Source organism: Ictidomys tridecemlineatus, chromosome 7 (assembly GCF_052094955.1).
Source record: "Ictidomys tridecemlineatus isolate mIctTri1 chromosome 7, mIctTri1.hap1, whole genome shotgun sequence".
Taxonomy (NCBI): Eukaryota; Metazoa; Chordata; class Mammalia; order Rodentia; family Sciuridae; genus Ictidomys; species Ictidomys tridecemlineatus.
The window spans coordinates 192,372,054-192,398,334 of NC_135483.1; the positions used below are offsets into that span (position 1 = coordinate 192,372,054).

The window sequence follows — 26,281 nt, forward strand, 5'->3', positions numbered from 1 at the left end:
TATTTGATTGGCAGGTGGGTGAAAGGGGGTCCCATTAGGTCCAGTGACTTCCTTCGGCTCACAAAGGTAGCGAGTCTGGGCCAGGAGACCAACTGCGTTTTCTGATCCCAGATCCATGCTCCCACATCTGTTCCGGAAGACTCCATCATCCCTGTCTGAACATCCATGAAGTCCAAGGGGTCTCGGGTCTGACAAGTGGAGTCCTGCTTGGCCTGTCTCGATAGCTGTGCCCAGAGTCACTGGACACCATATCACTGTCCCCACCCTACCCTCATGTCCTCACCAGAGGAGTGGAGAGACGTCAGCGCAGGCCGACAGCCCTGGTTTGCAGAATTGCCAGAGTACGCAGAGCTGAGAAGCACATTCACCCTCCCTGTCGACAGCCTGAGAAGGCAGCAACTCCCAGGAGTCAAGCAGAGCTGGCGGGCGAGCTCAGAGGCCCATGCTGCATCGTGAGGACTCAGCGCCGGGACCATACTGCCATCCGCGTCTCATCCCCAGCAAGAGGAGAGGAAAGGAAGGCGTCCAGGATTTAAATGTGCAGCTCAAGGAGAGGTGAGGAAGCTGACTGTACTTTTGGCAAGGTACTACTTCTTCAAATTCCGTTTTTGTTCTGCTTTTAGAAAATGTTTCAAAGTAATAGATGCCAAACATTTAGAGATGCAAAGAACCAGGGAAAAAAATCACCCAGAATCCCACTAACCACATTTTCTTCTGGTGTAGGGAATTTTCCTTTTTCTCCTGAACTAAGACCATGCTCCAAAATTGAGGTCCCAGCCCCCCACATCTGACCTTTCATGGTGAGCACTTCCCCCCAGTTACTTGCCACGGAAAGGTAATATGTCAGAGACACGCCCTGGGTTACTTCCTGCTCCTTTGGTATTGGGGGCTGAAGTCACCACCACTTGTTTTCTGTTATAAATAACACTGAGATGAACATCTTTGTGAGTAATTCTTGGTCCGTATTTGGGATTATTTCTGTAAATCAAAATCTTTTAAGAGGTATTATGGAGTCAAAGACAAGACATTTGAAATCTCTCAAAAGGTGTTGTTTGCAAATACGGAGCACAACCTCACTTCTGAGTTAAAGAACCTGGAAGTGGCTTTCCTCGTTCCTGGAGATAGGAAGTCATGCATTTGCTCTTTAATTCATGAATCATGGCTCCTGATTTCTCCCAGATGCAGTTTTATAATCTAGAGGAAAGACCAGGAGTGAACAAATACAGAGAGTTCTAGAATCATGGTCAGAAGGGCCCTGGGTGTTACCTGGCCTAACTTTGTTCCTCAGCACACAGAGGCCTGAGGAGGCTGGGTCACCCTTGCTCAAAGTCACTTTTGTCCTGGCCTGGGCTGTGTTAGGCCTTCAGACCCCTCCCCAAATCCACCCTGGACCAGAAGCTCAAGGGTCCCAGCCCCTGACACGGCCTCTCTCTTTCCTTTCCCTCACCCGACGGTCAGGCCATCAGGCCCTCCCCAGTGCCCAAGAAGCCTGGGGTCAGGAGGAGCCAGGAGGATGCTGTCATCTGAGCCACGTCACACCCCATGTGGAGCAAGTCCCTTCTTTCTTGAACTTTCAGGGCCATGTCAAGTGTGGTTATAATACCAGGGCCCCTTGGTTTTCTGTGAGGACCTAAACTCCAATGTGTTAAGGACCCGGGATTTTTCTCTCCTTCAGTCCAGCTGAGGGTGTCCTGCCCCGTGCTGAGGGGAAGAAGCCAAGCGGCTGCCCAGGCACCAGGCCTGATTCTAGGACCTCACAATGCTCCCACTTGATCCTCTTGACAGCTGAATGAGACCGATTATTATGGTCACCCCCATTTCACAGAGCAGGGCACTGAGGCAGAGCAAGATCAAGCCTGTTGCCCACCATTGCACAAGGAGGAGAGCTCTGGGAGGTCAGGCTTGGGACTAATAACTAAAGGTCATTAGTTAAGTCCACTCTTTCCTCACTTGGCCAGGGAGGAGAGTGACAAGTGGTGACTGGGGGAGGAATTAGACCCTGGGCAGCTGTCAGGGTGCAGGGTGGAAAGTCCACCAAGGAGTCCCAGGAGGGCAGGGTTAGCTGCCCAGTGCACCTCTGGAGAAGGCTCTTGGTCCATGTCTGTGGCCCATATGGATGGGAAGGCACACATAGGGTGCTGGTGAGAGGTACTGAGCACAAAGCGAGTGGGGGGTAGGCCAGGAAGGTCCCCGAGGTGCATGCTGGAGGAGCCTGGTGTGACCCGTCTGGAGCTGGCATCTCATCCTTGGACTGAGCAAAGCTGTCAGGATGGAGCCCTGCCACAGACACTCAGGTTTGCATTTTAGAAAGACACCTCCTGTGGGTGTGTAGGACTGTCCCCTGCAGGTGGGGTTAGAGTCTGGGGAGGACAAGCTAGGGAAGGCTTCTCAAAATAGCCCAGGGACAAGTGATGCAAGGGCTGTAGCCAACGAAAAGGATTCCAAGGCCTTCTAGAACTGCATGATCCATCCGGTGTGGGTGGTGAGAGAGGGGGTGGGGATGAGGATGTCACCTCTTTCTGGCTAGGAGAAGCCAGTTTGGTGGCAGTAATCTGGATAGGCGATACATGTGGAGGAACAGGTTTTTGATATAAAGATGGGAAAATCAGATGAGAAGGGTGTAAGTTCCCAGAGGATTATCTACACAGGCAGCAGGAAGTATGGACGGGAGCCCAGGAACGAGGTTAGGGCTGGAAACACAGATTTGGAAGCCCCTGGAGGGGAAGGTGCCCTGGGAGGGTTTGGAATAGACAAAGGAGAAGGTTAAGGACAAGAGCCAGGAGGTTCCATTATGAGAGGGCTGGGGAGAGATGGCCAGGGAGGAGGCGGAGGACAGGGAGGGAGGGAGAAGCCTGCAGGGTGACCTGGTGTGGTGAGGGCAGGTGGGTGGAGAAGGTCTCAGGAGGGCCACCCAAGGGAGTCTGTCACAGGAGATGATGACACTGTGACACTGGGTGAGGACATTTTGTTCCAAAGGTCATTAGTTAAGTGGAGAGCCAGGGCCACACCCAGGCCAGAAGGGAGCAGGCAAAGCCATGGCTCTCCATCTTGGTCCCTTGGACCCCCTGGGGGCCGGCTCCACCTGGAGGCCTCTGTTTAACTGACCTGGGGCGAGGCCTCTCATTACAGCCGACTTGGACCTCTGGCAGGAAGAGTTTTTAATTTTATTTTTTGTAAGAAGGAAAAATCTCAGGCTCACTTCTAGGGTGAGGACAAGGAGTGGGTGGGGAGGGGAGGAAGAAAATCCAGGATGAGGGGCCGCTCAGGAAGCTGGCGCCAGCAGGTGACAGCAGAGCCTTGGAGGAGCAGAGAACTCTGGGGAGGAGGCAGTCATGGTGCAGGGGAAGGTGGCCTGGGGCCCATCCACCGTGGGCAGGAAGGCAGAGCTAGCTTTCTTTCTTTCTCTCTTTCTTTCTTTCTTTCTTTCTTTCTTTCTTTCTTTCTTTCTTTCTTTCTTTCTTTCTTCCTTCCTTCCTTCCTTCCTTCCTTCCTTCCTTCCTTCCTTCCTTTCTTCCTTCCTTCCTTCTTTCTTCTTTTTGGTACTGAGGATCGAACCCATGGACACTCCACCACTGAGCAACATCCCCAGTCCTTTTTATTTTTTAACTTTGAGACGGGATCCCACTGAGTTGCCCAGGCTGGCCTTGAATTTGCAATCCTCCTGCCTCAGCCTGGGATTACAGGTGTGCACCACTTACCTGGCTTAGAGGTTCGAAGGTTTTATGGCTTCTGGAGGTGAGCTGAACTTAGGAGCGTGGCGGGACGAGGCAAGGAAGCAAGCGGAGAAACGCAGGCTTTCACGTGGCAGCCTTTGGAGACTCAGAGGAAGACTGTGTGCGGTGACTGGAAGCTGGCGTTGTCCTGGGGCTGAACTTGGGAGGGGTGTTTCTCAGGAACAGTGCACAGTCCCTTCAGGAAGAGTCTGGCTGGAGTTTCTCAGGGCAGGTGTGGCGGGAGAGAAGGGCTGTGGGGCCTGGGGGCATGGTGGCAGTGTGGCCACTGAGCCTGTAGAATAGACCGGGGAGAAGGAGACGGAGGGGCAGACGCTGGGCTGGCAGAGGTGGAGGACTGTGGTCAGAGAGGTTGGTAAGACTCAGAGGCTGAGATTTGGGTTGCAAACCAAGGTGACAGCTACCATGGGCAGAGTTGACAGAAGCTGCCAGAACCAGGCATGGAGTAGGAAGGGCTCCCACCTGTGCCCAGGAGGGGGATGGGACAAGGAAAGAGGCGGGCAGGGGTTGGTGGACCTCTGAGTGCTCGCCTGCCACCCTTGCCCCACAGACGGGGGGAGCTTGGGAAGGCACTTTGTCAGCCTTTCATCGCTGTGACCAAAATGCCTGACAAGAGCAGCTTGTTGGTGACTTGTCCGGGACTCAGTTTGTTTGGGACTCACGATCGCAGAGGTCTCAGTCGATAGGTGGCCAACTCCATTGCTCTGAGCCCAAGGGGAAGAGAACAACATGGCAGGAGGGTCCAGTGGAGAAAAGCTGCCCAGTTATGGTCAGGGAGCAGAGAGGAAGCAGATGCACTCTCCAGGGCACGCCCCCAGTGACCATCTCCTCCAGCCACATTGCTGTCCATTCGGATGGATGGATTATGTTACACTCTCACAATCCAGTCATTCCATCTCCTGCATTAATACAGGAGCTCTGGGGGGACACCTCATATCTATGATGCTCATCAGGGAGTGACATGACCAAGACACGGTTTTGGGGAGGCGAAGCTGGAAGTTCTTTGCAGTCTAGATTTTGTAAAATCTGACCCTGGCAAAGGCCAGGAGAGGGTTGGCTGCTGTGGTGACCAGGTCACCACACCGAGTAGGTAACAGGGCAACGGCCAGCATATCATTGGGGGGGTTCTTCCTCCTGCCAAGGAAGGTATAAGGCACCCGAACACTTAAAGTCTCAAACAACGAGTGAAGAACAAAACACAAATAGTCAGAAATACATTCACAAAAGGCAGAGCCCCTGACAGATCTAGCCCACATGGGAGCTGGAACTAGACACAGGAAAGATGGCTCTGGTGGGTTGTTTGAGGGGGTACCTCAAAGGCAGAGGTAAGGTTTCAAGGGCTGAGTCCTGCTTCCTGGTGTCTTGCAGTCAGCAGGTTGATTGGCATCTTGGCAGGTCTCACCCATCTCAGGTGCTGTGTGGGACATGGCAGAGCTGGATAGAAATTCATGATGTCACTGGGCAATTGACCAGAGAAAATGTCCACTGGTCATTCCCAGACACCAGATGTTTCTATCCACTAGGCTTCAATGCATGGTGACCTGTACATAACCCATGGATGGCTCGTGACAGGTAGTAGAACATTACAGGCCTGTCTGACTTCACATGCCATGTGTAAATTTGGCACAATGAAGATACAGACCACAGAGAGGCCAGCAGTTTAGCCCCTTCACACTCAGAGCAAGAAATAGACCCAGGCAGCATCTAGAAAATGAATGTATACATTTTCTTTAAAATTCAAATCATATCATAAATCCAAGGGGAGAGCTCATTCTTGAAAGAATACTGTGATGAAAGGCAATCCTATTGAAACACAAGTCACCAAGACCCATTTTTAAAAAAATCAGTTTCATCAGTAGTCAGCTTTCCCTTACTGTGACAAAATGCCAGAGATAACCAACTTATAAGAAGGCAAGGTTTATTTGGGCTCATTTGGCCCTGTAACTCTAGGGCTGTGGTGGCACAGTGCATCATGGTGGGAGGGTATGGCAGTGGAGCTGCTCACCTCATGGTGGAAGGAGGAAGCCAGGGTCTCAGTATCTCCTTCAAGGGCACACCTAATGACTACTTCCATTAGGCCCCACTTGGCCCTACCTCGTCAATGTCCCACCACCTCCCAACAGCACCATGGCTGAAGACCCAGCCCCCAGCACACGGGCCTCCAGGGACATTCAACACCCCAGCTGTAACAGGAGGGGTTTCCAGCCATGTCACTTTCCAAAAGTGGGACATTCCACAAATGACCCTCTGGGTCTAAGGAAATGGGAAGCCCCAACTCTCGCCCACAGTGGGCTTGTCAACTGGCACAACTACCTTCGGAGACAGTAGAGCAGCATCAAGCAGAACCAAAACACACGCACAGCCTTTGCTCCCTGTGGGGTTTATCTTGTGAGTACCCTGGATGAAAACTGCAAGCGTTGAACATCGTGGATAGAACATTGTGTGTTATGCCATGGATAGTGTGTGTCTTTAAAAGAATGTGGCAGACAGTAAAAGAGATTAGAAATCCTATGAAGAGAGAAAAAAAGGTGCACAAGATGCTGAGAGAGAGAGAGAGAGAGAGGTCTCAGTCGATAGGTGGCCAACTCCATTGCTCTGAGCCCAAGAGAAGCAGAACATCATGGCAGGAGGGTCCAGTGGAGAAAAGCTGAGAGAAGAGAAAGAAAGAGAGACCTTGCAAAAATAGGGTGGTGCGTATGAGGTTTGAGAGACTACACAAGACACTGGCCCTGGAGAAATAGGAGTGAGTTCTAGGCCTGCAGAAAGCCCTTCGGTGTTGGTTGGATTTCTACATTGAGCCTGTATTGTTTTTCAGCTAGGAAAAAAAAAAAGGATAAAAGAAAAAAGCGCTGGTCTCTTTCTTAGGGATGTTGAGAGACGTCTGATGGGGTGGGAAGGGCACAGTCCTGGGGACAGTTAGGTACCCCAGAACCAAGCTCTTCCCCCAGGATCTTACATAGGCCATTCTCAACCCAACTGCCTTTTCTCTGTTTAATTGTTATAAAAGTAGTTTGTGGTCAGTAAAGGAGATCTTGGGAAGCAGAGGAAGAAACCTTGGCTCACAGGTGTGCCGCCCAGTTCTGCGTCCGCATGGCACTTTTCTGGGATAGTTGTTACATAGTTGGAATCGTAATGTATCCCTATCGGTTTCCTGATCCTTTTTCACTTTACATTATAATACAAATATTTTCCTGTGTCTTTTACAATCTTAACAAAAGACCATTGCTCTCTCTTATCTAGTTCCTTCTGAAGGGGACCCTAATTCTTGTCACTGCTCACGCTTGTTGGATTTTCCATCATCATCAGGCAAAGGGCAGAGCCTCTCATTGCCAGGCTTTCGGTATTCACAGATGCCGTTGAGCACAATTTTGGACTCCATGGGCCCTTGGTGCCCTTGGGAAATCGCCTGGGTTTCTGTTGGCACTTTCCTTGGAAAGTGACGCACTGGTCATGAATGGAGGCCAGAGTTCAAGGCGCCCCCTAGTGGCCTGGAGCCTCGGGCTCAGAGCCTGGCCTAGGGCACCTTTACAGAAGGCAGTCCTCCTTCACACCAGGGCTGGGACACCTGACGCTGGCTGCCTGCTGGAGCCCGCCAAGGCTCTGCCCTCCAGCTACTGGTCAAGTGGACCGCCTCCCTCACCCTAAGCACCCACCCCCCCAGAGCAAGGCCTGACCTCACGTCCTTCAACAGAGCCGACATCAGCCGTTCTCAGACACACAGACTGAAATCGAGAGATGTCAAATCTTATTAGTGGCAAAGCTGGGATTCAGATCCTGGTCTTGCTCCTGTGAGTGTAATTCAGGGTCTGATTTGTGGCTCTGGAATACAGTTCTCAGAGTTTACAGAGGCAGAAAAGGTCGATGGTACTGTGAATGGAGACCTCACCTCCCCGTCCTCCCCAAGCCCCAGGAAGCCAGGGAGCAAGGGCCTGTGGGAAAACTAGCCCAATGTTCCAAGGACTATTAGAACCAGCTCTGCAAGTCTGGCTGGCATCTGAGCATGCAGGAGCCTCGGTGGGTCCAGAAAGGCCCACTCTGGAGGAGTCAGTAGCAGAAATGGAAGTGGAATGGGAAGGCAGGCAGGGCCAGGAGCCCTGACGGAACTCAGGGAGCAACTGGGAGGGAACACTGGGGAGAGGGGTGCTGGATGGGGGACAGAAACAGGGCTGGGTAGAGGAGAGACAGATGGGGAAAGCTGGGTCGGGGAGGCCAGGGAGCGAGAGGGAGCTGGAGAGGGGATCCTTCCTTCCTGACCAACAATCAGGAGCGCGGTCGCCCTTGGTTTGGAGGTGCCCCGGCTCTGCAGGACTCCTCCAGGAGGGCAGTCCGCTTCACCCAGGCAGGGGCTGGGGCACTCCCACTCCTCGTAAGTGTCCCTGGCCTTTGACTTGGGAGAGGCTGACAGGGCAGGGGAGAGCTGGGCATCTGCTCCTGTCTCTGGCTGCTTTTCCCTGACGGTCTTCTGGATGGAAGGAAGTGGGGGCCTGGGTGCTGCCCGCCTGCCCCAGCTGGGCTCCCAGCATTGGGAACAGGATACCTGGTTAGAGCAGGCTCCCTGCGAGTGTCCACCTTCCTCTTCTCTGATGCAACAGAACTTTTCATCAGCTCCAGGGCGAGGGAAGTTCTCTCCTGTTTCCCCAGCCAGTGAGCAGCTGCTCAGCGTCACAGTCTAGGACTGGCTCCTCTGTTCTCCAGAACAAAAAGCCACATGTGGCTTGCAGAAGGGGTGTGTTCTGAGCACTGTGGCGTCAGGCAGCCTTGTCATTGTGCAAATGTGGCAGGATGAACTTACGCAGACGTGGACAGGTTAGCCTCTTGTACACCTAGGCTGTGTGGTCTGGCTTGTGGTTCTTACGGCCATGAGGAACCTAACCACAGGAGACTGAATCAAGCATAAGAGAAAATAATGCTGTGAAAATAACATACTGCATATGAGGCTGCAGCTGGCGCAACACAAAAAATCGCCCTACAGTAAATAATGATAAAATGCACAACATAGATACCTAAGCCATTTACAGTTGTTTTTAATCATCGTCCAGTATTCTGTCCTGTACATAATTGTATCGCTACACTTTTACATGATGGGCAGTGCAGGAGATTTGGTGGCCCCAGCATTCCCATAAACACACTTGTAGTGCATGCACTGTGACCATAGGAGAGCCACAATGTCATCAGGCAGTAGGAACTGGCAGCTCCAATATACTCTGAGAGTCTGCTATTGTACGTGTGGCCCATTCTCATTGAAGCCCAGAGCCTTCAAATACTTCAAACACACACTGCTGGTGTCCTACAGGAGCAGAAAGAAGTCCTGGCCATCCCAGCTCCTCTCCCAAGATGCCCTCTGGATTGCCGTGCCAGGGTAATGGAAAAGCACTGCTGGGAGATTCAGATGCCTTTCAAGAGTTTGCTCCTTGTCGATAATGCTCCTCACAGCCTCCTCTTGGTGATGATCCTCATCCCCAAATCAGAATTCCCCTCCAGACACCATCCCTTTGATCCAACCAATGGATCCAGGAGTCACAGCAGCTTTTAAGGCCTGCTACCTGGGGAGGTAGCAAGGGTCCAGGTCGTTGCTGCAACTGAGGAGAACTTAGACTCTGAGGCAGTTCTTGAAGGATTACGTCCATGGCTTCACCAAGAGCCTTGCTGGGCTCCCTGTGATGTCACCAGGGAGGGGACAGATGGCACCTGGAAGAAGACACTCAAGAGTTTCTTCTATGACTCCAAACGATTTGCCAAGCTGAAAGGTGCAGAACTCAGCCATAGGGCTGGGGCCGAGACGAAGCACCGTCACCCTGGGTGTGACAAGGATGGCATCAGGAGCTCCGAGAGGTGGCTTCTGAGGAATGGACCAATGAGAAGTTGGAACTGGAGCAGGAACACTCCGCTGGAGAAGAGCGAGGGGTCAGAAAACCGTAGGCGCAGTAGAGGCCTCCGAGAGGATTCGCGGTGAAGGGTTAGCAGAAGCTTTGGCGGTCCCCAGCAAGCTCCTTAAAAGGCTTTAAGTCGTGAGGAACATTCACAATCCATTATCCGCCTACAAGCAAATCCACAACGAAGAAATAAAACTACTAAGGACTTATTTCTGAAAAGAGTCGCCTTCTCAGGAAGAACCCCAAATGAGTCCCTCAGGAGGGACTGCAGGAGAGACCTTGTTATCACAGGAGAAGATGGCTCTGTGTGTGTCACTGCCTTGAAGACCTCCCAGTGGGACAGGACACAGGGGTGGAGGGCGGTAATGTTGACGCTCCTAGTCTGTGTGGGCCTAGGCCAATGTGTGTGTTGGTGTCTTCATTTTTAACAGCAGCAAAAATAAAGCTTAAAAAGAAAATAAATAATAATTTAAAAACTTAGCCGGGCATGATGGCTCATACCTATAATCCCAGTGGCTCAGAAGGCTGAGGCAGAAGGATTGCAAGTTCAAAGCCAGCAACTTAGTGAGGCCCTAAGCCACTTAGCAAGACCCTGTCTCAAAATAAAACATAAAACAGGCTGCGGATGTGGCTCAGTGGTTAAGCACCCCTCGATTCATTCCCCAGTGCCCTCCCCTAAAAATTAAAAACAAAAAATATTATTGAATAAGAATATAGGGCTGAGGATATGGCTCAAGCAGCAGCATGCTTGCCTGGCATGTGTGGGGCGCTGGGTTCGATCCACCATATAAAAGTAAAATAAAGATTTTGTGTCCACTGAAAACTAAAAAATAAATATTAAAAAAAAATTCTCTCTCTCTTTAAAAAAAAAGAATATAAAGAAAGAAGATGTTTTGTATAGTGTGTTTTAAGTGTTATTACAGAAAAGTGAAAAGTTTATGAAAATTAAAAAGTTTATAAAGTAAAAGTTATATAAACCAAAGCTCATCTATTTTCTTTTATTATTAAAGAAAGAAAAATTGTTGAATGGATATAGTGTTGCTTATGCCACAGGGTCTCAGAGTCTGCCACGGTGCTAGTCACGCCTGGGCCTCACGTTCACGCCCTGACCAGCTGCCAGGGCTGCAGCTCCATCATGCTAAGTGCTCGGCAGAGGTGTGTGCCAATTTTCTTTTCTTTTTTTCTTTTTTTAATCAAACATAAGCTACACCTGTCCTGTGTTTAGGAATGTTTGGATATACAAATATCTTTGGGTCGCATTTGCCTACTGTATTCAGTTCAGAGCGTACTGCTCAGGCTTGCTGCCGCGGAGCTGAAGGCTGTTCCATACAGCACAGGTGTGTGGCAGGCTGCACCCTCTGGTCAGCATAAGTCCACCCTATGGTGTTCACACAATGGCAAAATAGCCTAACACACTTCTTAGATCAGTTCCCTATACTAAGCAATGCATGCCTGAATCTACATATAGCAATAGATGTGGCTCTAGATGTCTATCTCTATTGTATCTATTAGACAGATAGTGTGTTAGTCAGATCTGAACTGCTGAGAACAAAATACCGGATGAGAACAAATTAGAAAGCCAGCCTCAGCAAAAGCGAGGTGCTAAGCAACTCAGTAAGACCCCAGCTCTAAATAAAATGCAAAATAGGACTGGGGATGTGGCTCAGTAGTTGAGTGCCCCTGAGTTCAATCCTGGGTACCTCTACTCAAAAGAAAAGAACAAATCAGAGGAGGAAAGTTCATTTGGGCTCAAATGTTTCAGAGGTTCAGTCCACGGTAGACTGTCTCCATTGCCCTGGGCCCAAGGTGAGGCAGAACATCATGGCAGAAGGGTCTGGTGGAGGTCACTGCTCAGCTCACGGAAGGCACAAAGCAGAGAGAGAGTGGGACGTGTCAAGGACAAAGTATGTAATTCCCAAGGCACACCCCCAGTGACCCACTTCCTCCAGCCACGCTCCGCTGCCTATAGGTACTATCTAGTAACCCACTCAAATTATTAATCCACCAAATGGATTAGTCCATGGATTAGGTTACAGCTCTCACAATCTCGTCATTTCACCTCCCGTGTAGACACAGGAGCTTTGAGGTGACACCTCATGTCTAAACCATAACAGATAGTCAGCTAGATAGTGTAAGTTTATTTTAAGGAATTAGTTCATGTGATTGTGGAGACTGGCAAGTCCCAAATCAGCAGGGCAGGCAGGCTGGACACCCAGGCAAGGAGGGACACTACGGGTGAGTCTGGGGGCAAACCAGCAAGTTCCCTCTTCGGAAGTCAGTCTTTTTCTGTTCCGTCCTTCAACTGATTGGATGAGGCCAACCTGCAATATGGAGGAAGGCATTCACTTTATTCAAAGTCTACTGATTTGAATGTTAATCTTACCTTTGAAAAAAAATGCCTTCATAGACATCTAGAAGAACATCTGACCAAACATCTGGGTACCGTGGCCGGGCAAGTCGACACAGTCACCTGCATAGCCCTTTGCTGCTGGTGGTGGAGTGAGCACTGGGAGCCACCTGTCAATGTGGCTCAGGCTGGAGGGGAGCGGGAAGCCCTGGGCACCCCAGAGCCCTCTATGAACACAAGAGGAGAAGGGAAGCATGAAGTTTACCACCTAGATATGTTGTCCACTCACATGTGGAGCGACCTCTGCCTCCTTGCTCTCCCCTCAGTCCTGTCCCTACAGATGGGACTTTATGGTCCCTCTCCTGGCTTGAGCCCTTCTCATACCCTGAATCCTATTCTGCTTTTTGTCCATGGTAGAAGGACCCCGGGGCAAGTAGCTTGACGGTGTCCCCGTAGTACCCCTCTCCTAGCCTTTGTTGGCCTGTGCTGGGCTCAAGGGCAGTCTAGAGCCTGTTCCAGGACCTGCCCACGGGAGGCTTCACATGCAGAATCTGGGAAAGCTTGGTGCCCTCCAGGAGGCTCCCCTTCAACTCAGCCCTGACAGTTCTTCCCAGAGTTTCCAGAGCTGGCCAAGTGCCCCTGACCAGGGGCCTGCCAGACCACCCTGGTGCCAGGCACTGACCTGACTTTCCAGAAAATGTCCAAGCCTTCCTCCCGTGCCAGGGACCGACCAGGGCTAGTGGTGCCATTGGGTGGGCTGCCCTAGCCTGGCGATGGGCCCACATGTGTCCTGGCCTCACTTATCTCCCTCCGCGGCTTTCAAACCTCTGCCCTACATGTGGGGTTGACTAGATGTCCAAGGAGCACAGAGTCTCACACCCATGAAATCATTCTGGGGCCTACAGCTGGATGTAGCTCCCAGGAACTGCTGAGCAACCCCAAGCACGGAGGGCAGCAGAAAAGGTAGCAGGGGTTCTTTACCCTCTACACCCTGCCAACAGCATGCAGGCTGCCACTCTACTGCTCTGGAGGCCCCTGTCCAGGTGTTAGTCATCTCCTCCAGTAGTTTTTGGAAACACTGCTGCACAACCCCTGCAGGCTCTCCCAATCAGCATCACCTCCCACCTCCCATCCACCCCAGCTGCAGGTAAACATTTCTGGAGAATGGGGCTGCTGTCATCATAGAAATACAGGAATGTGGCAGTTGTGACATTCATGCTCCCCTGACTTTTAAGGCCCAGTCTGTCTGTGCTCCTCTATGTGGATGCTATAAAATTCAGAACTGATAAATTCAACACCATAAGAAAATGAGCTACGACTTACATTTCCTCACCCACTCTGGGTAAGACATGAACTGGGGTCATTGATGAAGGAAAGGAATGACCTGAGAGGGGACTACCGGAAGTGGTATTCGTGGGTGGCCCAACACAAGGAGTGGTGATACGAGTAATGACGTGACCAGCAGTGAGTCCGTGGTGCTGGGGAAGCACAGAGACCAGAAGAGCTCTGTGGGCTCCGTGTGAACAGGCTCTGCAGAGCCACACAGTGCTGCAGATTGCAGAGCTGCTGCCCTGAGCCCCCGCCAGGCGCGAAACCAGAGGAGGGTGCTCTGGACAATAAAACCCAGAGGAGCTGACTTCTGGATCCAAATGGGAACAGAAAGCAGGGACATCAAGAAGGCCCTCCTTGTGCACCAGCTGGATATCAAGTACAGGCATGATTAGCTCCTCTCTGGCCATTCATCTAAATCTTGATTGACAAATATTTATGGTTCCAGAAATTTTAGAACACTTTCTCATCAAATTCTTTATATATACACAAACGCTGCAAAAACTATTTCCCGAGGCTCCGCCCACCTTAAGGGCCACTCTGGTCTAGATGCTGGGGTTGTCTGAACTGGGGGCTGAAGGCAGGGGGGTGAGGAAGTTGACCATGTTAGACGGCTCAGGCAATTGGGTGGGAAAGGAAGTGAAGAGGGACGGACCTTAAAAATTAGGAAAGTGTGAATGTCACCTGTGTGTCGTGTGTGTCACGCCTGCATCTGGTGAGCTTGCTGAGTTGAAAGGCAAAGAGAGTGGGATGAAAGTGTGAGGGGCAGGGCAGGAAGCTGGGCGTGGAGGGAAGGCATCTACGGGTGGCACTGCCTTGCGGGGGGATCTCTAGAGGTGAGCCGGGCAAGGCACACAGGGGCCAAGGCTGCAGGTGGAGCCTCCCGCTGGACCCCGGAGGTTGTGGGAGTCATTGGGGAAGTGAGGGGACGTGTGCAAGGACACACGAGGGGCACTTGGAATAAGCAGGAATTTCCTACGAGAGCGATGAGGTGTTGGGTAGAAATGCCGTAGGGGAGCAGAGGGCCTCCCCAGGGCCGCTGCAGAGCCAGAGGCCGCAGGGCCAAGTTGGTGAGGGAAGGCCAGAGTCGAGGCCAGCTCTGACCTCTCCCATGTCCCTGTGCCTGGCCCAGGGCCTGGCCAGAGTACTTTTCTGGCTCTCAGACTCGTCTGTTGTGAGTGGGCTGTAGCTGGGAGACTCGGGCTCCTAGTCGGGAACAACCACAGCGCAGCCCGCTGCAGGTCCTGGCTCGGGAGCTCCTTTCAGAGCTGATCCCTCAAGTCAGAGAAGAGGAAAACGAGGCCGAGAGTGACAAGAAGCTCCACCAGCCTCTTCCAGCTTGAATATTGGGGGCTGCCAGGCTCAGGCCCCTGGAGGGGGTCTGGGGTGGGAGTGAGGCCACCGTTTGTGTAATAGGTCAGCATGTGCCCCTGCACCCTTGGTTAGCCTGACCCAAGGACTGAAGGCACTCAGCTCTGGGCCCAGGGAAAGTGTCCACCTCAGAGCCCTCAGAAACCTGCTGGTACTGAATGGTGACCCACAGAGGCAGCTCCCCTGTGGCTATGCCCACTGCGAAGTATGAGCCATCTGATGGTCCACCCTGGACTCGACTGTGATGCCAGAGTCAGAAGGAGTATCGTCCCTGGCCCAGTGGCCAGCTAGCCCCATGAGAAGCCCAGAGGGGAAGCCTTGCCTGCACTGGACCTGTGCACAGTCCATGCCCTGAGCCCTCCAGGCTCCCTGTGGGTCTTCACGCCAGGTGCAGTCACCAGGGCAGCACAGCCCATGGAGAATGGGTCACCTCCAGGGACCGAGGGCAACAGAGTCACAGGACTATCCCTGGGCCCTCAGAGTCCTCGGCACTGGGAGCCAACATTCTCCCAACACCCAGGTGTAGGTGTCCCGATGCTTGTGAGTCTCCCGTGGGCAGGGACCAGGTTTGACTCTATGTCTCCATTTTGCTCGTTTTAGGGACAGGCCTCAGTCCAAGTCCAGAAACTCTGCCCTTTGGGTATGTTGGAGGGTGGGCAGGGAGGTGAAAAGCCCAAGGGTAACCGGGAGGTTCAGGGGTCTGACCAGGGCACGACCATCCCACGTGGGCAGCAGCACAGGCCTCGGTATGGCTGCTGCGTTGGCCCGTCCACAGCCACTAGGCCACACTCCTTTAGAAGCAGCCAGGGATGCACTGAGCTGAAGGAACTGCTACTTCCCCCACGCAGGACTGTCGCTAATTCTGGGTGTGTCTAGAAGCTGAGTCTCATGACAGGGAAAGACCAGGGCCAGAGAGGGAGAAGGAGGAGCTGCAGACGGTGGCTGGACGGGTGTGAAGGTGGACGCCGGGGGCCTCTCTCTCTCTCTCTGTCGGTTTCTGTAATGAGGAAGTTCTCTGCAGCTCAGTTTCCTTTCCCTCACTGAGTGCTTGAAACAGGAAGTTAGTCAGTTAAGCGGGTGGCAGCAACAGAGGCGACTGAGAGGGGACGGTGGCAGGTCTGAGCACAGGGCCCTCGGTCGCCCTCGGTGGTGTGTCGGTCCTGGGGGTGGAGGCCCACACCCGCCATGGTCCCCACCTGGAACCACGGCAACATCACCCGCTCCAAGGCGGAGGAGCTGCTCTCCAGGGCGGGCAAGGACGGGAGCTTCCTCGTGCGTGCCAGCGAGTCCATCCCCCGGGCCTTCGCACTCTGCGTGCTGTGAGTATGCCACCCTCTTCCCGGGTCCTGGGCGGGCACAGAGACCCGAGGGGTGGCTTTGGAAGCCGAAGCTAGCCAGGGGCTGGTCCTGGATGGGTGGTTCTCCCATCGCAGGACAGAGTGGCCTGCCTGGCACGCTGCCGGCCAGTTTGTGGGGTGGTCCGGCTGAGGCCCACCTGGGCTTGGCCTTGGAGTTCAGGGGGCCCATCCTGCGGCAAGGTTGGCAGTGCCGGAACTCTCGGAGCCACGCTGCGCCGGGTCCCACGACTCAGCTGCCCATGAACTGTGGTGCTGGGGACGTCCTGGGCTCCAGAGGCAGGAGAAGGGGGTCTGGGTTCTTGGAGCCAAGAACTCGGGGCTCCGTGGTGGTGGGTGTTAGGCAGCGGCTCACCAGCTAGGTGTGGGTCCAAGATGCCCAGCTCAGAAGCCCTCCTGCACCCAAACAGTGGGTCTGAAGGGAGCTGCCACCTGGGGAGCCGAGAGCCTGGGTGGGTTTCAGTTCACCCAGCAGTGACGTTCTGTCCCCAAGGAAGAGGAGGTCACCCTCATCCCAGCACGTCGCTCCTCTCACGTGAACCCTCTCTTCTTCCCTGGCACTCAGCTGTGTCCCCACCCATTTGGTCAGCACCCCCAGCAGCTCACCGCCCCCCACCCTTCCCCCCGTCTGGCTTGTGCTGTGGCCGAAAGTGCCAGTTGTCCTGACAGGAGAGCAACCACTTGCTGGAAGTTCCTTTTTAACCACCCCTTCTTGCCCGAGGTCCACGGGAGGCCTCGCCCCTGCAGCGCTGTGGTCTAACCCCCTCTTGGGCGGCCGGCAGTGCCAGGGTGCAGTCAGGAAGGGTGTGTCCACCCAGACACTTCAGGTAGCATCCGTGGGCCAGCAGGAAGGCCCCCTCAAGCAGCTAGAGCCTGCCTGCCTCCAGGCAGGGGGAAGTGGGTGACTGACCACAGCCCTGTTCTGAGCCCTGCTCACACGGGGACCTGCTGTGCTCAGCGTTTACTGGCTGGTGTCATCCTCAAGACGACTCAAGTGCAGGCCCTCCGCCCTGCAGATGGGGCAACTGAGGCCCGGGCAGGTTAAGTGAGAGGTGACAGTCACCCAAGATCATCTACGCCCAGAGACTGCAGCTAGACCACCAGACTGTGCTGCCACCCTTCCCGCCCCCAGCTGGACACGAGACCAGCCCAGGCTCACAGCCACCCTGCCCTGTGGAGTCGGCCGTCAGCAGCTGCCCCTCTGAAGGCTGACTGCCCGCCCCCCACCCCACACTTCAGAAGGTTGCAGCAGCCAGGACCTCCAGATGGCACTGCCCTATAGGGACTCACCCATGAAGGGGCCTTAGGAATGACTGAGCTTGTCCTGACTCCGTGGGCCCATGTGACACCAGTGGGCCCTTGGCTAAAAGTGACTGTTGGGTGTTGGCTATGTCCCCAGCCTCCAGGCCATCTCATTATGCTTCACATTAGTCCTGTGACCCCCCCCAGGAGTATGCTCAGGTTGCAGGGGGGGACCTCAGTCTCTCTGACTCTAAGCCATGGCATCTTCAAGTCTAGGTGGCAGCAAGTGGACCCAGAGGCCGAGAGGCCTCCAAGAACCTCTAGGCTGGGGGCCCCTGACTCGAAGGGGACAGACTGCTCAGAGAGGTTGGGCCAGAGGTTGGCCGTGCTGGCAGCGAGGAGCCAGGCCTAGGTCCTGGGGTGCTACCTACCTCCGCTTCTCCTCCCTCAGAGTCAAGGCCCTGAGCAGAGGCACCTTAGGGTTGCCCCTGGTGCCACCTAACGATGCCACCACCTGTTAACCCCAGCCTGGACAGCTCCTCAGTCTCCCGGGCCCTCATCCCAAGCCCAGGGCTCCCTCTCTGCGCTGCTCTGTCAGGGAAGCCACTGTGGGCTGTGGGTAGACATAGGCCAGCAAGCCTTCCAACCCTGAGAACCCTGCAGACTCTCGCCCTTGATTTTGCCAATGAAGGCAACTTGAAAGTCGGGCACAGTGGCACATGCCTGTAATCCCAGTGGTTTGGGAGGCTGAGACAGGAGGATCACCTCAGCCACTCATCCAGGCACTAAGGACTTCACAAGACTCTGTCTCAAAATAAAACATAAAAGGAGTGGGGGGCTGGGAGTGATATTGTCAAATTATATGGTTATATTGGTGCATGTGTGAATCTGTGACGACAAATTCCATCAAGTATGTGCGACTATAAAGCCACCAGTTAAAAATTGTGCAGGAAAAAGGAGGAGGTGCTGGGGATGTGGCTCAGTGGTTAAGCAGCCCTGAGTTCAATCCCTAGGGCCAAAAATAAAGAATAAATAAACAGACTTGAAAACCAAAACTAAATAAATAAGTAAATGACAACTGTCATCTTCCACCACCTCAGTCTATGACATGAAGCAACTTGAAACATCAAAAAGGCAGGAAGGACATACTCTTTTAATTTTTTTTCTTTTTTTAAATTTTAAGCCAGTCCTTTTAAAGCAGAGACTTAACTTCCTGAAAAACAAACTACATCCTTACTTTTCCCTGTTCCCTGGGGACTGGTGGAAGCCTGGCCCCTCACTATCCTGGTCCCTAACCAGTGACAGGGACCTCCACTGAGGCCCAGGCAGGAGCCACAGGGCAGAGATGGGGTACAGGGCAGCTGGGCTTTCCTTGGTTCCAGAAGTAATGGTCTGTGCACCCAGCTGTCGTCCTGGCTTCCAGCCAGGCTGTGGGGACCAGGTCATGGTCAGGGCCCTCTAACAACCCTACTTTCAAAGTGAACCACAGCCAAGCACAGTGGCACACGCCTGTAATCCCAGTGCTCAGGAGACGGAGGCAGGAGGATCCCATGTTCGAGGCCAGCCTCACAACTTATTGGGACACTGTATTGAGATTTAAATTTTTTTTTAAAAAGTGAGCCAGAACTGCAGAAGGGAGCCACAGATACTCACTTTTTTGCTCTGGAAATGTCTACGTCGAGAAGGACCACATGTCCCACCACCAGGGCACCCAGGCCTCTTCCTGCCTGGGCCCCAGCAAGCTTCTCCCTGGTCCCCTTTGGTGAGAGAGAGGACAGTTGTAGGACCTCCACCTGCTGGGTTCCGTGTGTTTGGGCTCCAGGCCCAAGGGCAGCCTTGCTGGAAGAGAGGGTGGGATGCTTAGGAGAGGGTGGGATTTGACCAAGATGGAACTCAGGGATGCGGGGAGACACTGAAAGACAAGATGGCAATTCAGTGCCACGCCCGTGGCTTAGGAGCGCACATTCACCTGGTGCCTTTTATTTCCTTAGAGGGGTCAGCCCTGTCACCTACCCAGGAGGAAAAACTTTGGCCTCCCCTCTGCTGCTCAGAAAGTCTAGCCTCTGCGTGGCTCCTTGGGTCGCAGAGGACTGGCACGGGGACACCTGGCAGAGGTCCAACCCTGCAGTCTTGTGAAAGGGGCTTGGAGGGTGAGGGGTGGCAGGCTCTTCTGGTGGGGCCGGTGTCGCCCTCACTGGTCCCACCCACGGTCAGCCCTACTCCAGGGAGTCTGGGAGCCCTGGAGAGGAGGGGCCATAGCCCATCGTGGACGGAGGACGTTCAGAGGCCATCCCTTTTGTGAGCTTCTTTACGATGTCGGGGCCAGCACACCTGTCAAGCACCTTCAGGGATGGGGCTCCACCCGTGCAGGGCCCATGGGCAGCAGGGTGACCTTCTCTTGCCCAGGCTGCTCAGGTGGAGCTGGAACAGTGGCCCAGTATTGTCACAGTGCAATCTACCCTCCCTGAAAAAGCAACCAGGGCCCAGAGTGAGCCCACGTTCAACCAGGTCAGCTGGCTACTGTCCATGTGGAGCTGCCCATTTGGGCGGTACGAAGAACCACTCAGGAAAGAGTCGTCCTCCCTCTCGGGGAAGGAAAGCCACGTGGCTGGCTTTGGCTCTGAATCCAGTGCCTGCTCCAGCCAGCTGAGGCGGGGAAGCCCTGGGGTTTCCCTCAGCACATGGCCTTCCACAGGCCACTCAGGCATGACAACAGGGTGAGCTTCCTCCTGGGGACAAACTACCAGAGAGCCTTGGACTTGGTGGCTTTGTCAGCACAGCAGGAAAGACAAAAAAGCACAGAAGGACCTTCATCGCCAGAATGCTGTTTGGGGAAGCGTTCTCCTTGTTTGGAATAGTGTGGAAAGGCCCCGGAGCCAGCAGACCCCAAACCTGCCCTGCTAACGCGTGGCGAGGCCCGCTCTGTGTGCCACAGAAGACTGATGGGGCTTACCTTGTGCCAGGGACCGTGGCAGGCTCTTCCCGTGCACTAGCTCATTTAACACCCTCAGGGCCTTCAGAGGAAGCAGTGCAATGCCCACCCGAGACGGGAAACCACTGCACCGAGAGTCCTGGGACGAGGTGGGTGACAGGACTCATAAATGGCAGGGCCAGGACTTGCATCCCGCTGTTCTGGGGAGAAAGACAGAGGAGCCTGGCAGTGGAGAGACGGGTGGGGCCAGGGGAGAGAGACAGCCTGGAGAACCATAGAGTGGGGACTTGAGGGGACAGAAGTGTCCAGCAGAGGTGCTGAGCCATGACCCGTGGTGTGAGGGGTGTGCGGCTATCTCCCTTCCTCCAGCCTCCTCCAAGCCTTTCATAAAATTGACATGGCTCATTAATTACTTTTGTGCAGATGCAACAAGGCGCTGTTCCGCGTGGGGTATGTGCAGCAAGTGGGAAGAAAGGCTGGCACAGAAGGAACCGGGGCTGGAGACCCTGGGGCTCCTGAAATCTGTTTACATAAGAAAACAGGCCAAAAGGCTTTGTCTGCAAATGGCTCTTCTGAGTTTTATTTCTGTGTGCCTGACCAGGAGGGAGCTATATGCCAATGAAGGCCTATGTACTCCACTCAATTGAATCATCCCTGTGAAGTGACTCAGAACAACCCTGTTATGATCGAGTGGCTCCAGGTGCTCTGTGCCAATGCCCAGCAGCACCCCAGAGCAATTCTTCTAGGTGGAAGTAGGCGCTGGCGTGTTTTACACATTTGCCTGCCTGGTGGGTTAAATCACCTGTGCACAGACACCAGTAGTTCATTTTGCTTGAATGATTCCATTTCCCTGGGACATGAAGCCCTGCATCATAATGAAAGGTGGTCCTCCTAGCCAGACCTCCCTGTCCCCGAGACAGAGTGACAGGAGCTCTGTATTCCTTCTAGTTCATGCCAAGCCATGCAGTCCTGAGGAGCAAAGGCTCTGGAGTTGCCTAAATCTGATGAGACAGCATTTCCATAATTCTCCCCCCCCCTTTTTTTGTACCAGGAATTGAACCCAGGGGTCTCTCAACCACTGAGCCACATCCCCAGCTTTTTTTTTATATTTTATTTGGGGACATGGTCTCATTAAGTTGCTTAGGGCCTCACTAAATTGCTGAGACTGGCTTTGAACTTGCGATCCTCATGCCTCAGGCTCACTTGTTGCTGGGATTACAGGCATGAGCCACAGCACCCAGCAGTATTTGTACAACTCTGAGCTTCCTGACAAGCTAGTATCCTCACAGTGAACTCATTGGGTTAGATTCTTAAATGAAGATATAATTCACATGCCGGAAAACGACCCTTCCCACACTAGCATGCAATGCAATGCTTTTTAGAGCAATCACACTGTTGTGCCACCAACACAATCATCCAACTTCAGAACATTCTTAATACTCAAAAAGAATCCCCGCGCCCATTAGCAGTCATTCCCCACCCCCTCCCCCAACCCCTGGAAACAGCTAATCTACTTTCTGCCTGTACAGATTTGCCTATTCTGGGCACTTTATACATATTGGATTATATAATGTGTGGCCTTTGGTCTCTGGACCTGCTCACTTGGCGTAATGCTTTGAAGTTCCTCCTGTAGCACAAATCAGTCCTGTAGCTAACAATCCATGGTGCGGATGTACCATGTTTTATTTCTCCATGCATCGGTCTAAAGATGTCTGGTTTGTTCGCACTTTTGGGCTACGGTGAATCGTGCTGCTATGAACATTCATGGGGACAGGTTTCTGGGTGGATGTGCATTTGCGTCAGCCTTGGGCCAGTGCCCAGGAGTGGAGTTGCTGGGTCGGGTGGTGGTTTGGGGTTTGACGTTTTGAGGAGCTGCTGGACTGTTTTCCACACTGCTCCACTTGACATTCTCACCAGCCACAGGTGAGGCTGTTTCTCCACATCCTCCCCAGCACTTGTTTTTATCTCTCCTTTTGGTTATTGCCATCGTAGTGGGCATGAGGTGGCAAGTTATTGTGGTTTTAATTTGCATTTCCCTAATTAATGATGTTGAGCACCTTTTTATGTGTACTGGCCACGTGTATCTTATTTGGAGAACTGTCGATTCGTATTCTTTGCACCTTGAGAAATGGAGGTGTTTGTCTTTCTGCTGTCGTTTTGTTAGGCTCTCGAGAGGACAGGATGGGATGATGTGGGCAGCACCACGGCTGGGCACATGGCAGGCACCCGCTGAATACTTTGCATCTGTAAAAATACGGTTGGGCATTATTTTTTATGAACTAAAAATTGAGGAATGTCATCTCGGAATCAGAGAAGTAGAGGAGCCATTTGTGAAGAACGTTCCCCAGCAGGAGAGAGGAGAAGTGGCCAAGCGTCACTTCTGGGACTTCCTGGAGGCCTCCGGGAGACTCTGAGCTGTCATGTGGGGCCTCCTCAGAGGAAGCGCTCAAAGAGATTGAGGCAGGAAGAGGACTTGAATGACGCACGCCCTAGCTGCTGGGCCAGGGCGGAGGGCCTGGGAGCCTGAGGGAGGGAGGACTCTGGGCAGGGGCCCGAGAAAGAGCACCCAGTGGACCAGGGGAACCAAGGCAAAATCAAGGAGAAGGTCGGGTCATCTTGACACCGTGGGGCTCCCAGTTGAGGAGGAAGTGCTGGGGGTGCTGAACTCCTACGGCCCTGAAGAAGCTAGACAGAGCACAGAATGTTCCGTGGCAGTTCCACTCTCACAGAACAGCAGCAGCAGAGCTGTGCCCCTTGGGAAAAGAGGGTTTAGCAGGTGGGGAGGTGGCGGAGCTTGTGACAGGCATGGGCCAGATTCTCTGTGCTCTGAGTCCAGCCTGCCATCTTGAGTGTCTCCTGTGCTTGATGCATGCTGGGTCTCCACTAATTAAAAAAACCATCATATTACCCAGGACCAGGGACTCCATCCATTTGGGTGCAAAGACCAACTGTATACACCCAAAAGACCAGTTGGGCCAGCCAGCTAGGAGTGTGCTCTGCAGAGAAGAGCCCCTTCTGCCTGGGCCCTGCCGCCGTCAGTAGCCACGTAGGAGTAGATGGATCTCTGATAAACAGTGCAGCCTTCTTTTGGGCAAATTTAAAACAGAAAAATCATCACCCCATCACCAAGCAACTAACATGAACCTTGTTAATTTGTTAGCGTGACTTCTCATTCTGTCCCTCTCTCCATACATGTGTATTATCTCCATTTTACATACACATGTTATGCACATGCAATATTTAGACATGTCATTGGAGCCTGAGGTTTTGGGCAGCATCAGCATTTTCCTGCTGAGTTAGGATTTCTTTCTAACTATCACATTTGATGGCTGTATAGAGTTCCGTTACACAATGTGGCATACTTCATGAAATGATTCTTCTGTTGTCAGACATTGAAGTTATCCTCAGTGTCTCACTGTTATAAATATGACAACGATGAAGGTCTTTGTGCAAAAATGCTATATACATTTCTGGTTATAGATTCCCAGGGTTGGAATTACTCCGTCAAAGGACAGAAGCATTTTAAGACGTGTGTGTATGCAAATACACCCGCGTGAGTCTTGTACTAGGGTTCAAACCCAGGGGTGTTCCACCACTGAGCTACACCCCCGGCCTTTTAAATTTTTATTTTAAGACAGGGACTTACTAAGTTGCCCTGGCTGAATTCAAACTTGCAATCCTCCTGCCTCAGCCTGGGTCTACAAGGGTGTGTCACTGCCTCTTAAATTGCTTTCTAGAGATGTGTTCCAATTTATGCTCCAGCAAACAATACAAGAGTGCCCACCTCATTCCAACGTCTGTGTTCTGCATATTTTCACTTTGAAAAACATTGCTAAGCTGTAGGGTGACAGGTAGCTGATGTTCATGTTGACTCGCACTTGACTGCAGTCGTGTTGAGCCTATTTGATAGGTTACTGAACTTCCTAATTCCTCTTTGGTGCCTGATCTGTTCAATTCTCTTTGCCATTTTTGTTTCTAGTCAAGTTGTGCACTTTCCATTAGCTGCTTACATGTGTTGTTTGTATCACTTTTGTTGCAAATATTTTCACTATGGTTTGCTTTTCTATTTCAGATTTTTTGACATTCAGAGACAGTAAAATTTTGTAAAGTCTGTAGATTTTTTCTTTCATGATTTCTCTCTTTGCCTTTTCAATGCAGAGAATTCCTCTGCACACAGAAATTCACTTGTTTTTTCCTGGGGGAGACAGGAGGGTAAAGACAGGCCCCTGGGGTTAACAGACTCGGCTAAGAGATGGTTCTCCAGCAGTTTGCTGAACCCCTGTTTCCTCATCTGAAAAGCAGGGCTAAGAGTACCTATGTCCTAGGTCTGGGTGGACTGAATGAAATGAATATTGTGTGCTTGCTAAGCACAGGGCTTGCAAACACACACGGAGTGACTAGGAGCTGTTCTCTCTCTCTGTCTCTCTGTCTCTCTGTCTCTCTGTCTCTCTCTCTCTCTCTCTCTCTCTCTGTGTTTACATTGAACCTCTTAATCTCTCTGGAATTAGTTAAATGAATGGTATAAGATAAAGACCCACGTGTGTTATTTCTCAAGTAACTACCTTCCCCCAAACCTCTGACTGAATAATTTATTCCTTTCCCTTGAAGACTCCTTTAAAAAATATATATATATATATATATATATATATATATATATAAAGCCTTTTGTGTCTCTTTCTTTCCTGTTTATCCTGTTGCATGTAACATACCTAATGTATTACTACAATTTTACAAAATAGTTTATTTTAAGGTTTTCAAATGTACTCTTTTCAGGTATTCTTCTGGGTGAACCAGATAATAATTGTGTCAAGCTGGGGGTGGGGGGAAGGAATTAGCATAACTACTTTAGACTAGTTTTAGACTGGCATGAAATCCAAATGCAATTTGTAATATTCTCTCTTCTTAATGATACATATGATTATCTCTAGGATTTATATTTTGTGATTTTTTTCCTATAGGTCCTGCATATTTCTTGTTATGGTTACTTCTGGTTACTTTGTATCTTTGTCACTATGGTGAATGACAGTTTTTCCCCTGTAGATATTGGTTAATGGTAACTTACAACCTATAGAAAAGATTTTATAAATTTGTCTTTTATAATATCAGTTCAGCCATGCATTGTTATTTCAAACTGCTTTTCAGTTCCTTCTTCTTTCTTTTCTTTTTTTTTCTTCAAATATTTTTAGTTGTAGATGGACACAATACCTTCACTTTATTTATTTGTTTTTAATGTGGTGCTGAGGATCAAACCCAGTGCCTTGCATGTGCTAGGCAAACACTTGACCACTTAGCTAAAGCCACAGCCCCTCTTCTATCCTTTCTTGATAAACTCTTATACCATCTATAAACTATGATCATTTTTTAGTCTCATTCAAATATTTACAACTGTAATTCAGATTTCATAATTTATTACATTGGCGTGTATTTATAAGATAATACCATGGATAATGTTGAAAAGTTCTGTGACAATCACACGTGGCATTGCCTAGGAGGGACTGATACAGTGCCTGACTATAGAGGGGACTGCATTAAAGTCAGTTGGTATTTGTTGTGTTAAAGAGGGAGCTGTCTTTGCTAAGTTTCACAGAGTTCTGAAAAACTGAGCATTGAATTTCACCAAATGTCTATTGTGATGACATTAAATAGACAAATGCCCTTTTTCATTTACAGGCATAATAACTTCATTTGTGAACTTTCTGATATTAAACTATTTTTGCATTTTTAAAATAAATTCTTCATGATGATAATATATTTTTTTTGCATTCTGAATTTTATTTAGGATTTGTACATATGTATTCATCCGTGAGATTGGTTTATATGCTTTGGGGCATGTCATGGTGGAATAGTCATGTAAGGTTTATAAAATATCCTGGAGCCATTTGTAGAATATCATCATTATCTGACTTTTGAAAATTAAAAACAATGCTGACAAAACCACTTCTTCTAACAATCATTTAGAGAGATAATTCTTTAGTATTTTCTTCCATTTCTTTTTGGGTGTTGATAAGCCTTCCCTATTCCTTTGCATGTCACCTTTGATCAGTTACATTGCAATGTGCAGAGGACAATCCATTGGTCAAGGTTTCCAGGTTTTCTTATGC

General features: G+C 51.4%; 1 protein-coding gene across 1 annotated transcript in view; it reads left to right on the forward strand.

Annotated features, from left to right (window-relative positions):
- The first annotated feature begins 15,575 nt into the window (after positions 1-15,575).
- Inpp5d (inositol polyphosphate-5-phosphatase D) overlaps positions 15,576-26,281 on the forward strand; it is a 107,784-nt gene continuing 97,078 nt past the window's right edge. Inside the window, exon 1 of the mRNA XM_013359104.4 lies at positions 15,576-15,970. Within this exon, the coding sequence (XP_013214558.2) occupies positions 15,837-15,970 (134 nt within the window). The 5' untranslated portion in view covers positions 15,576-15,836. The remainder of the gene's footprint in view (positions 15,971-26,281) is intronic.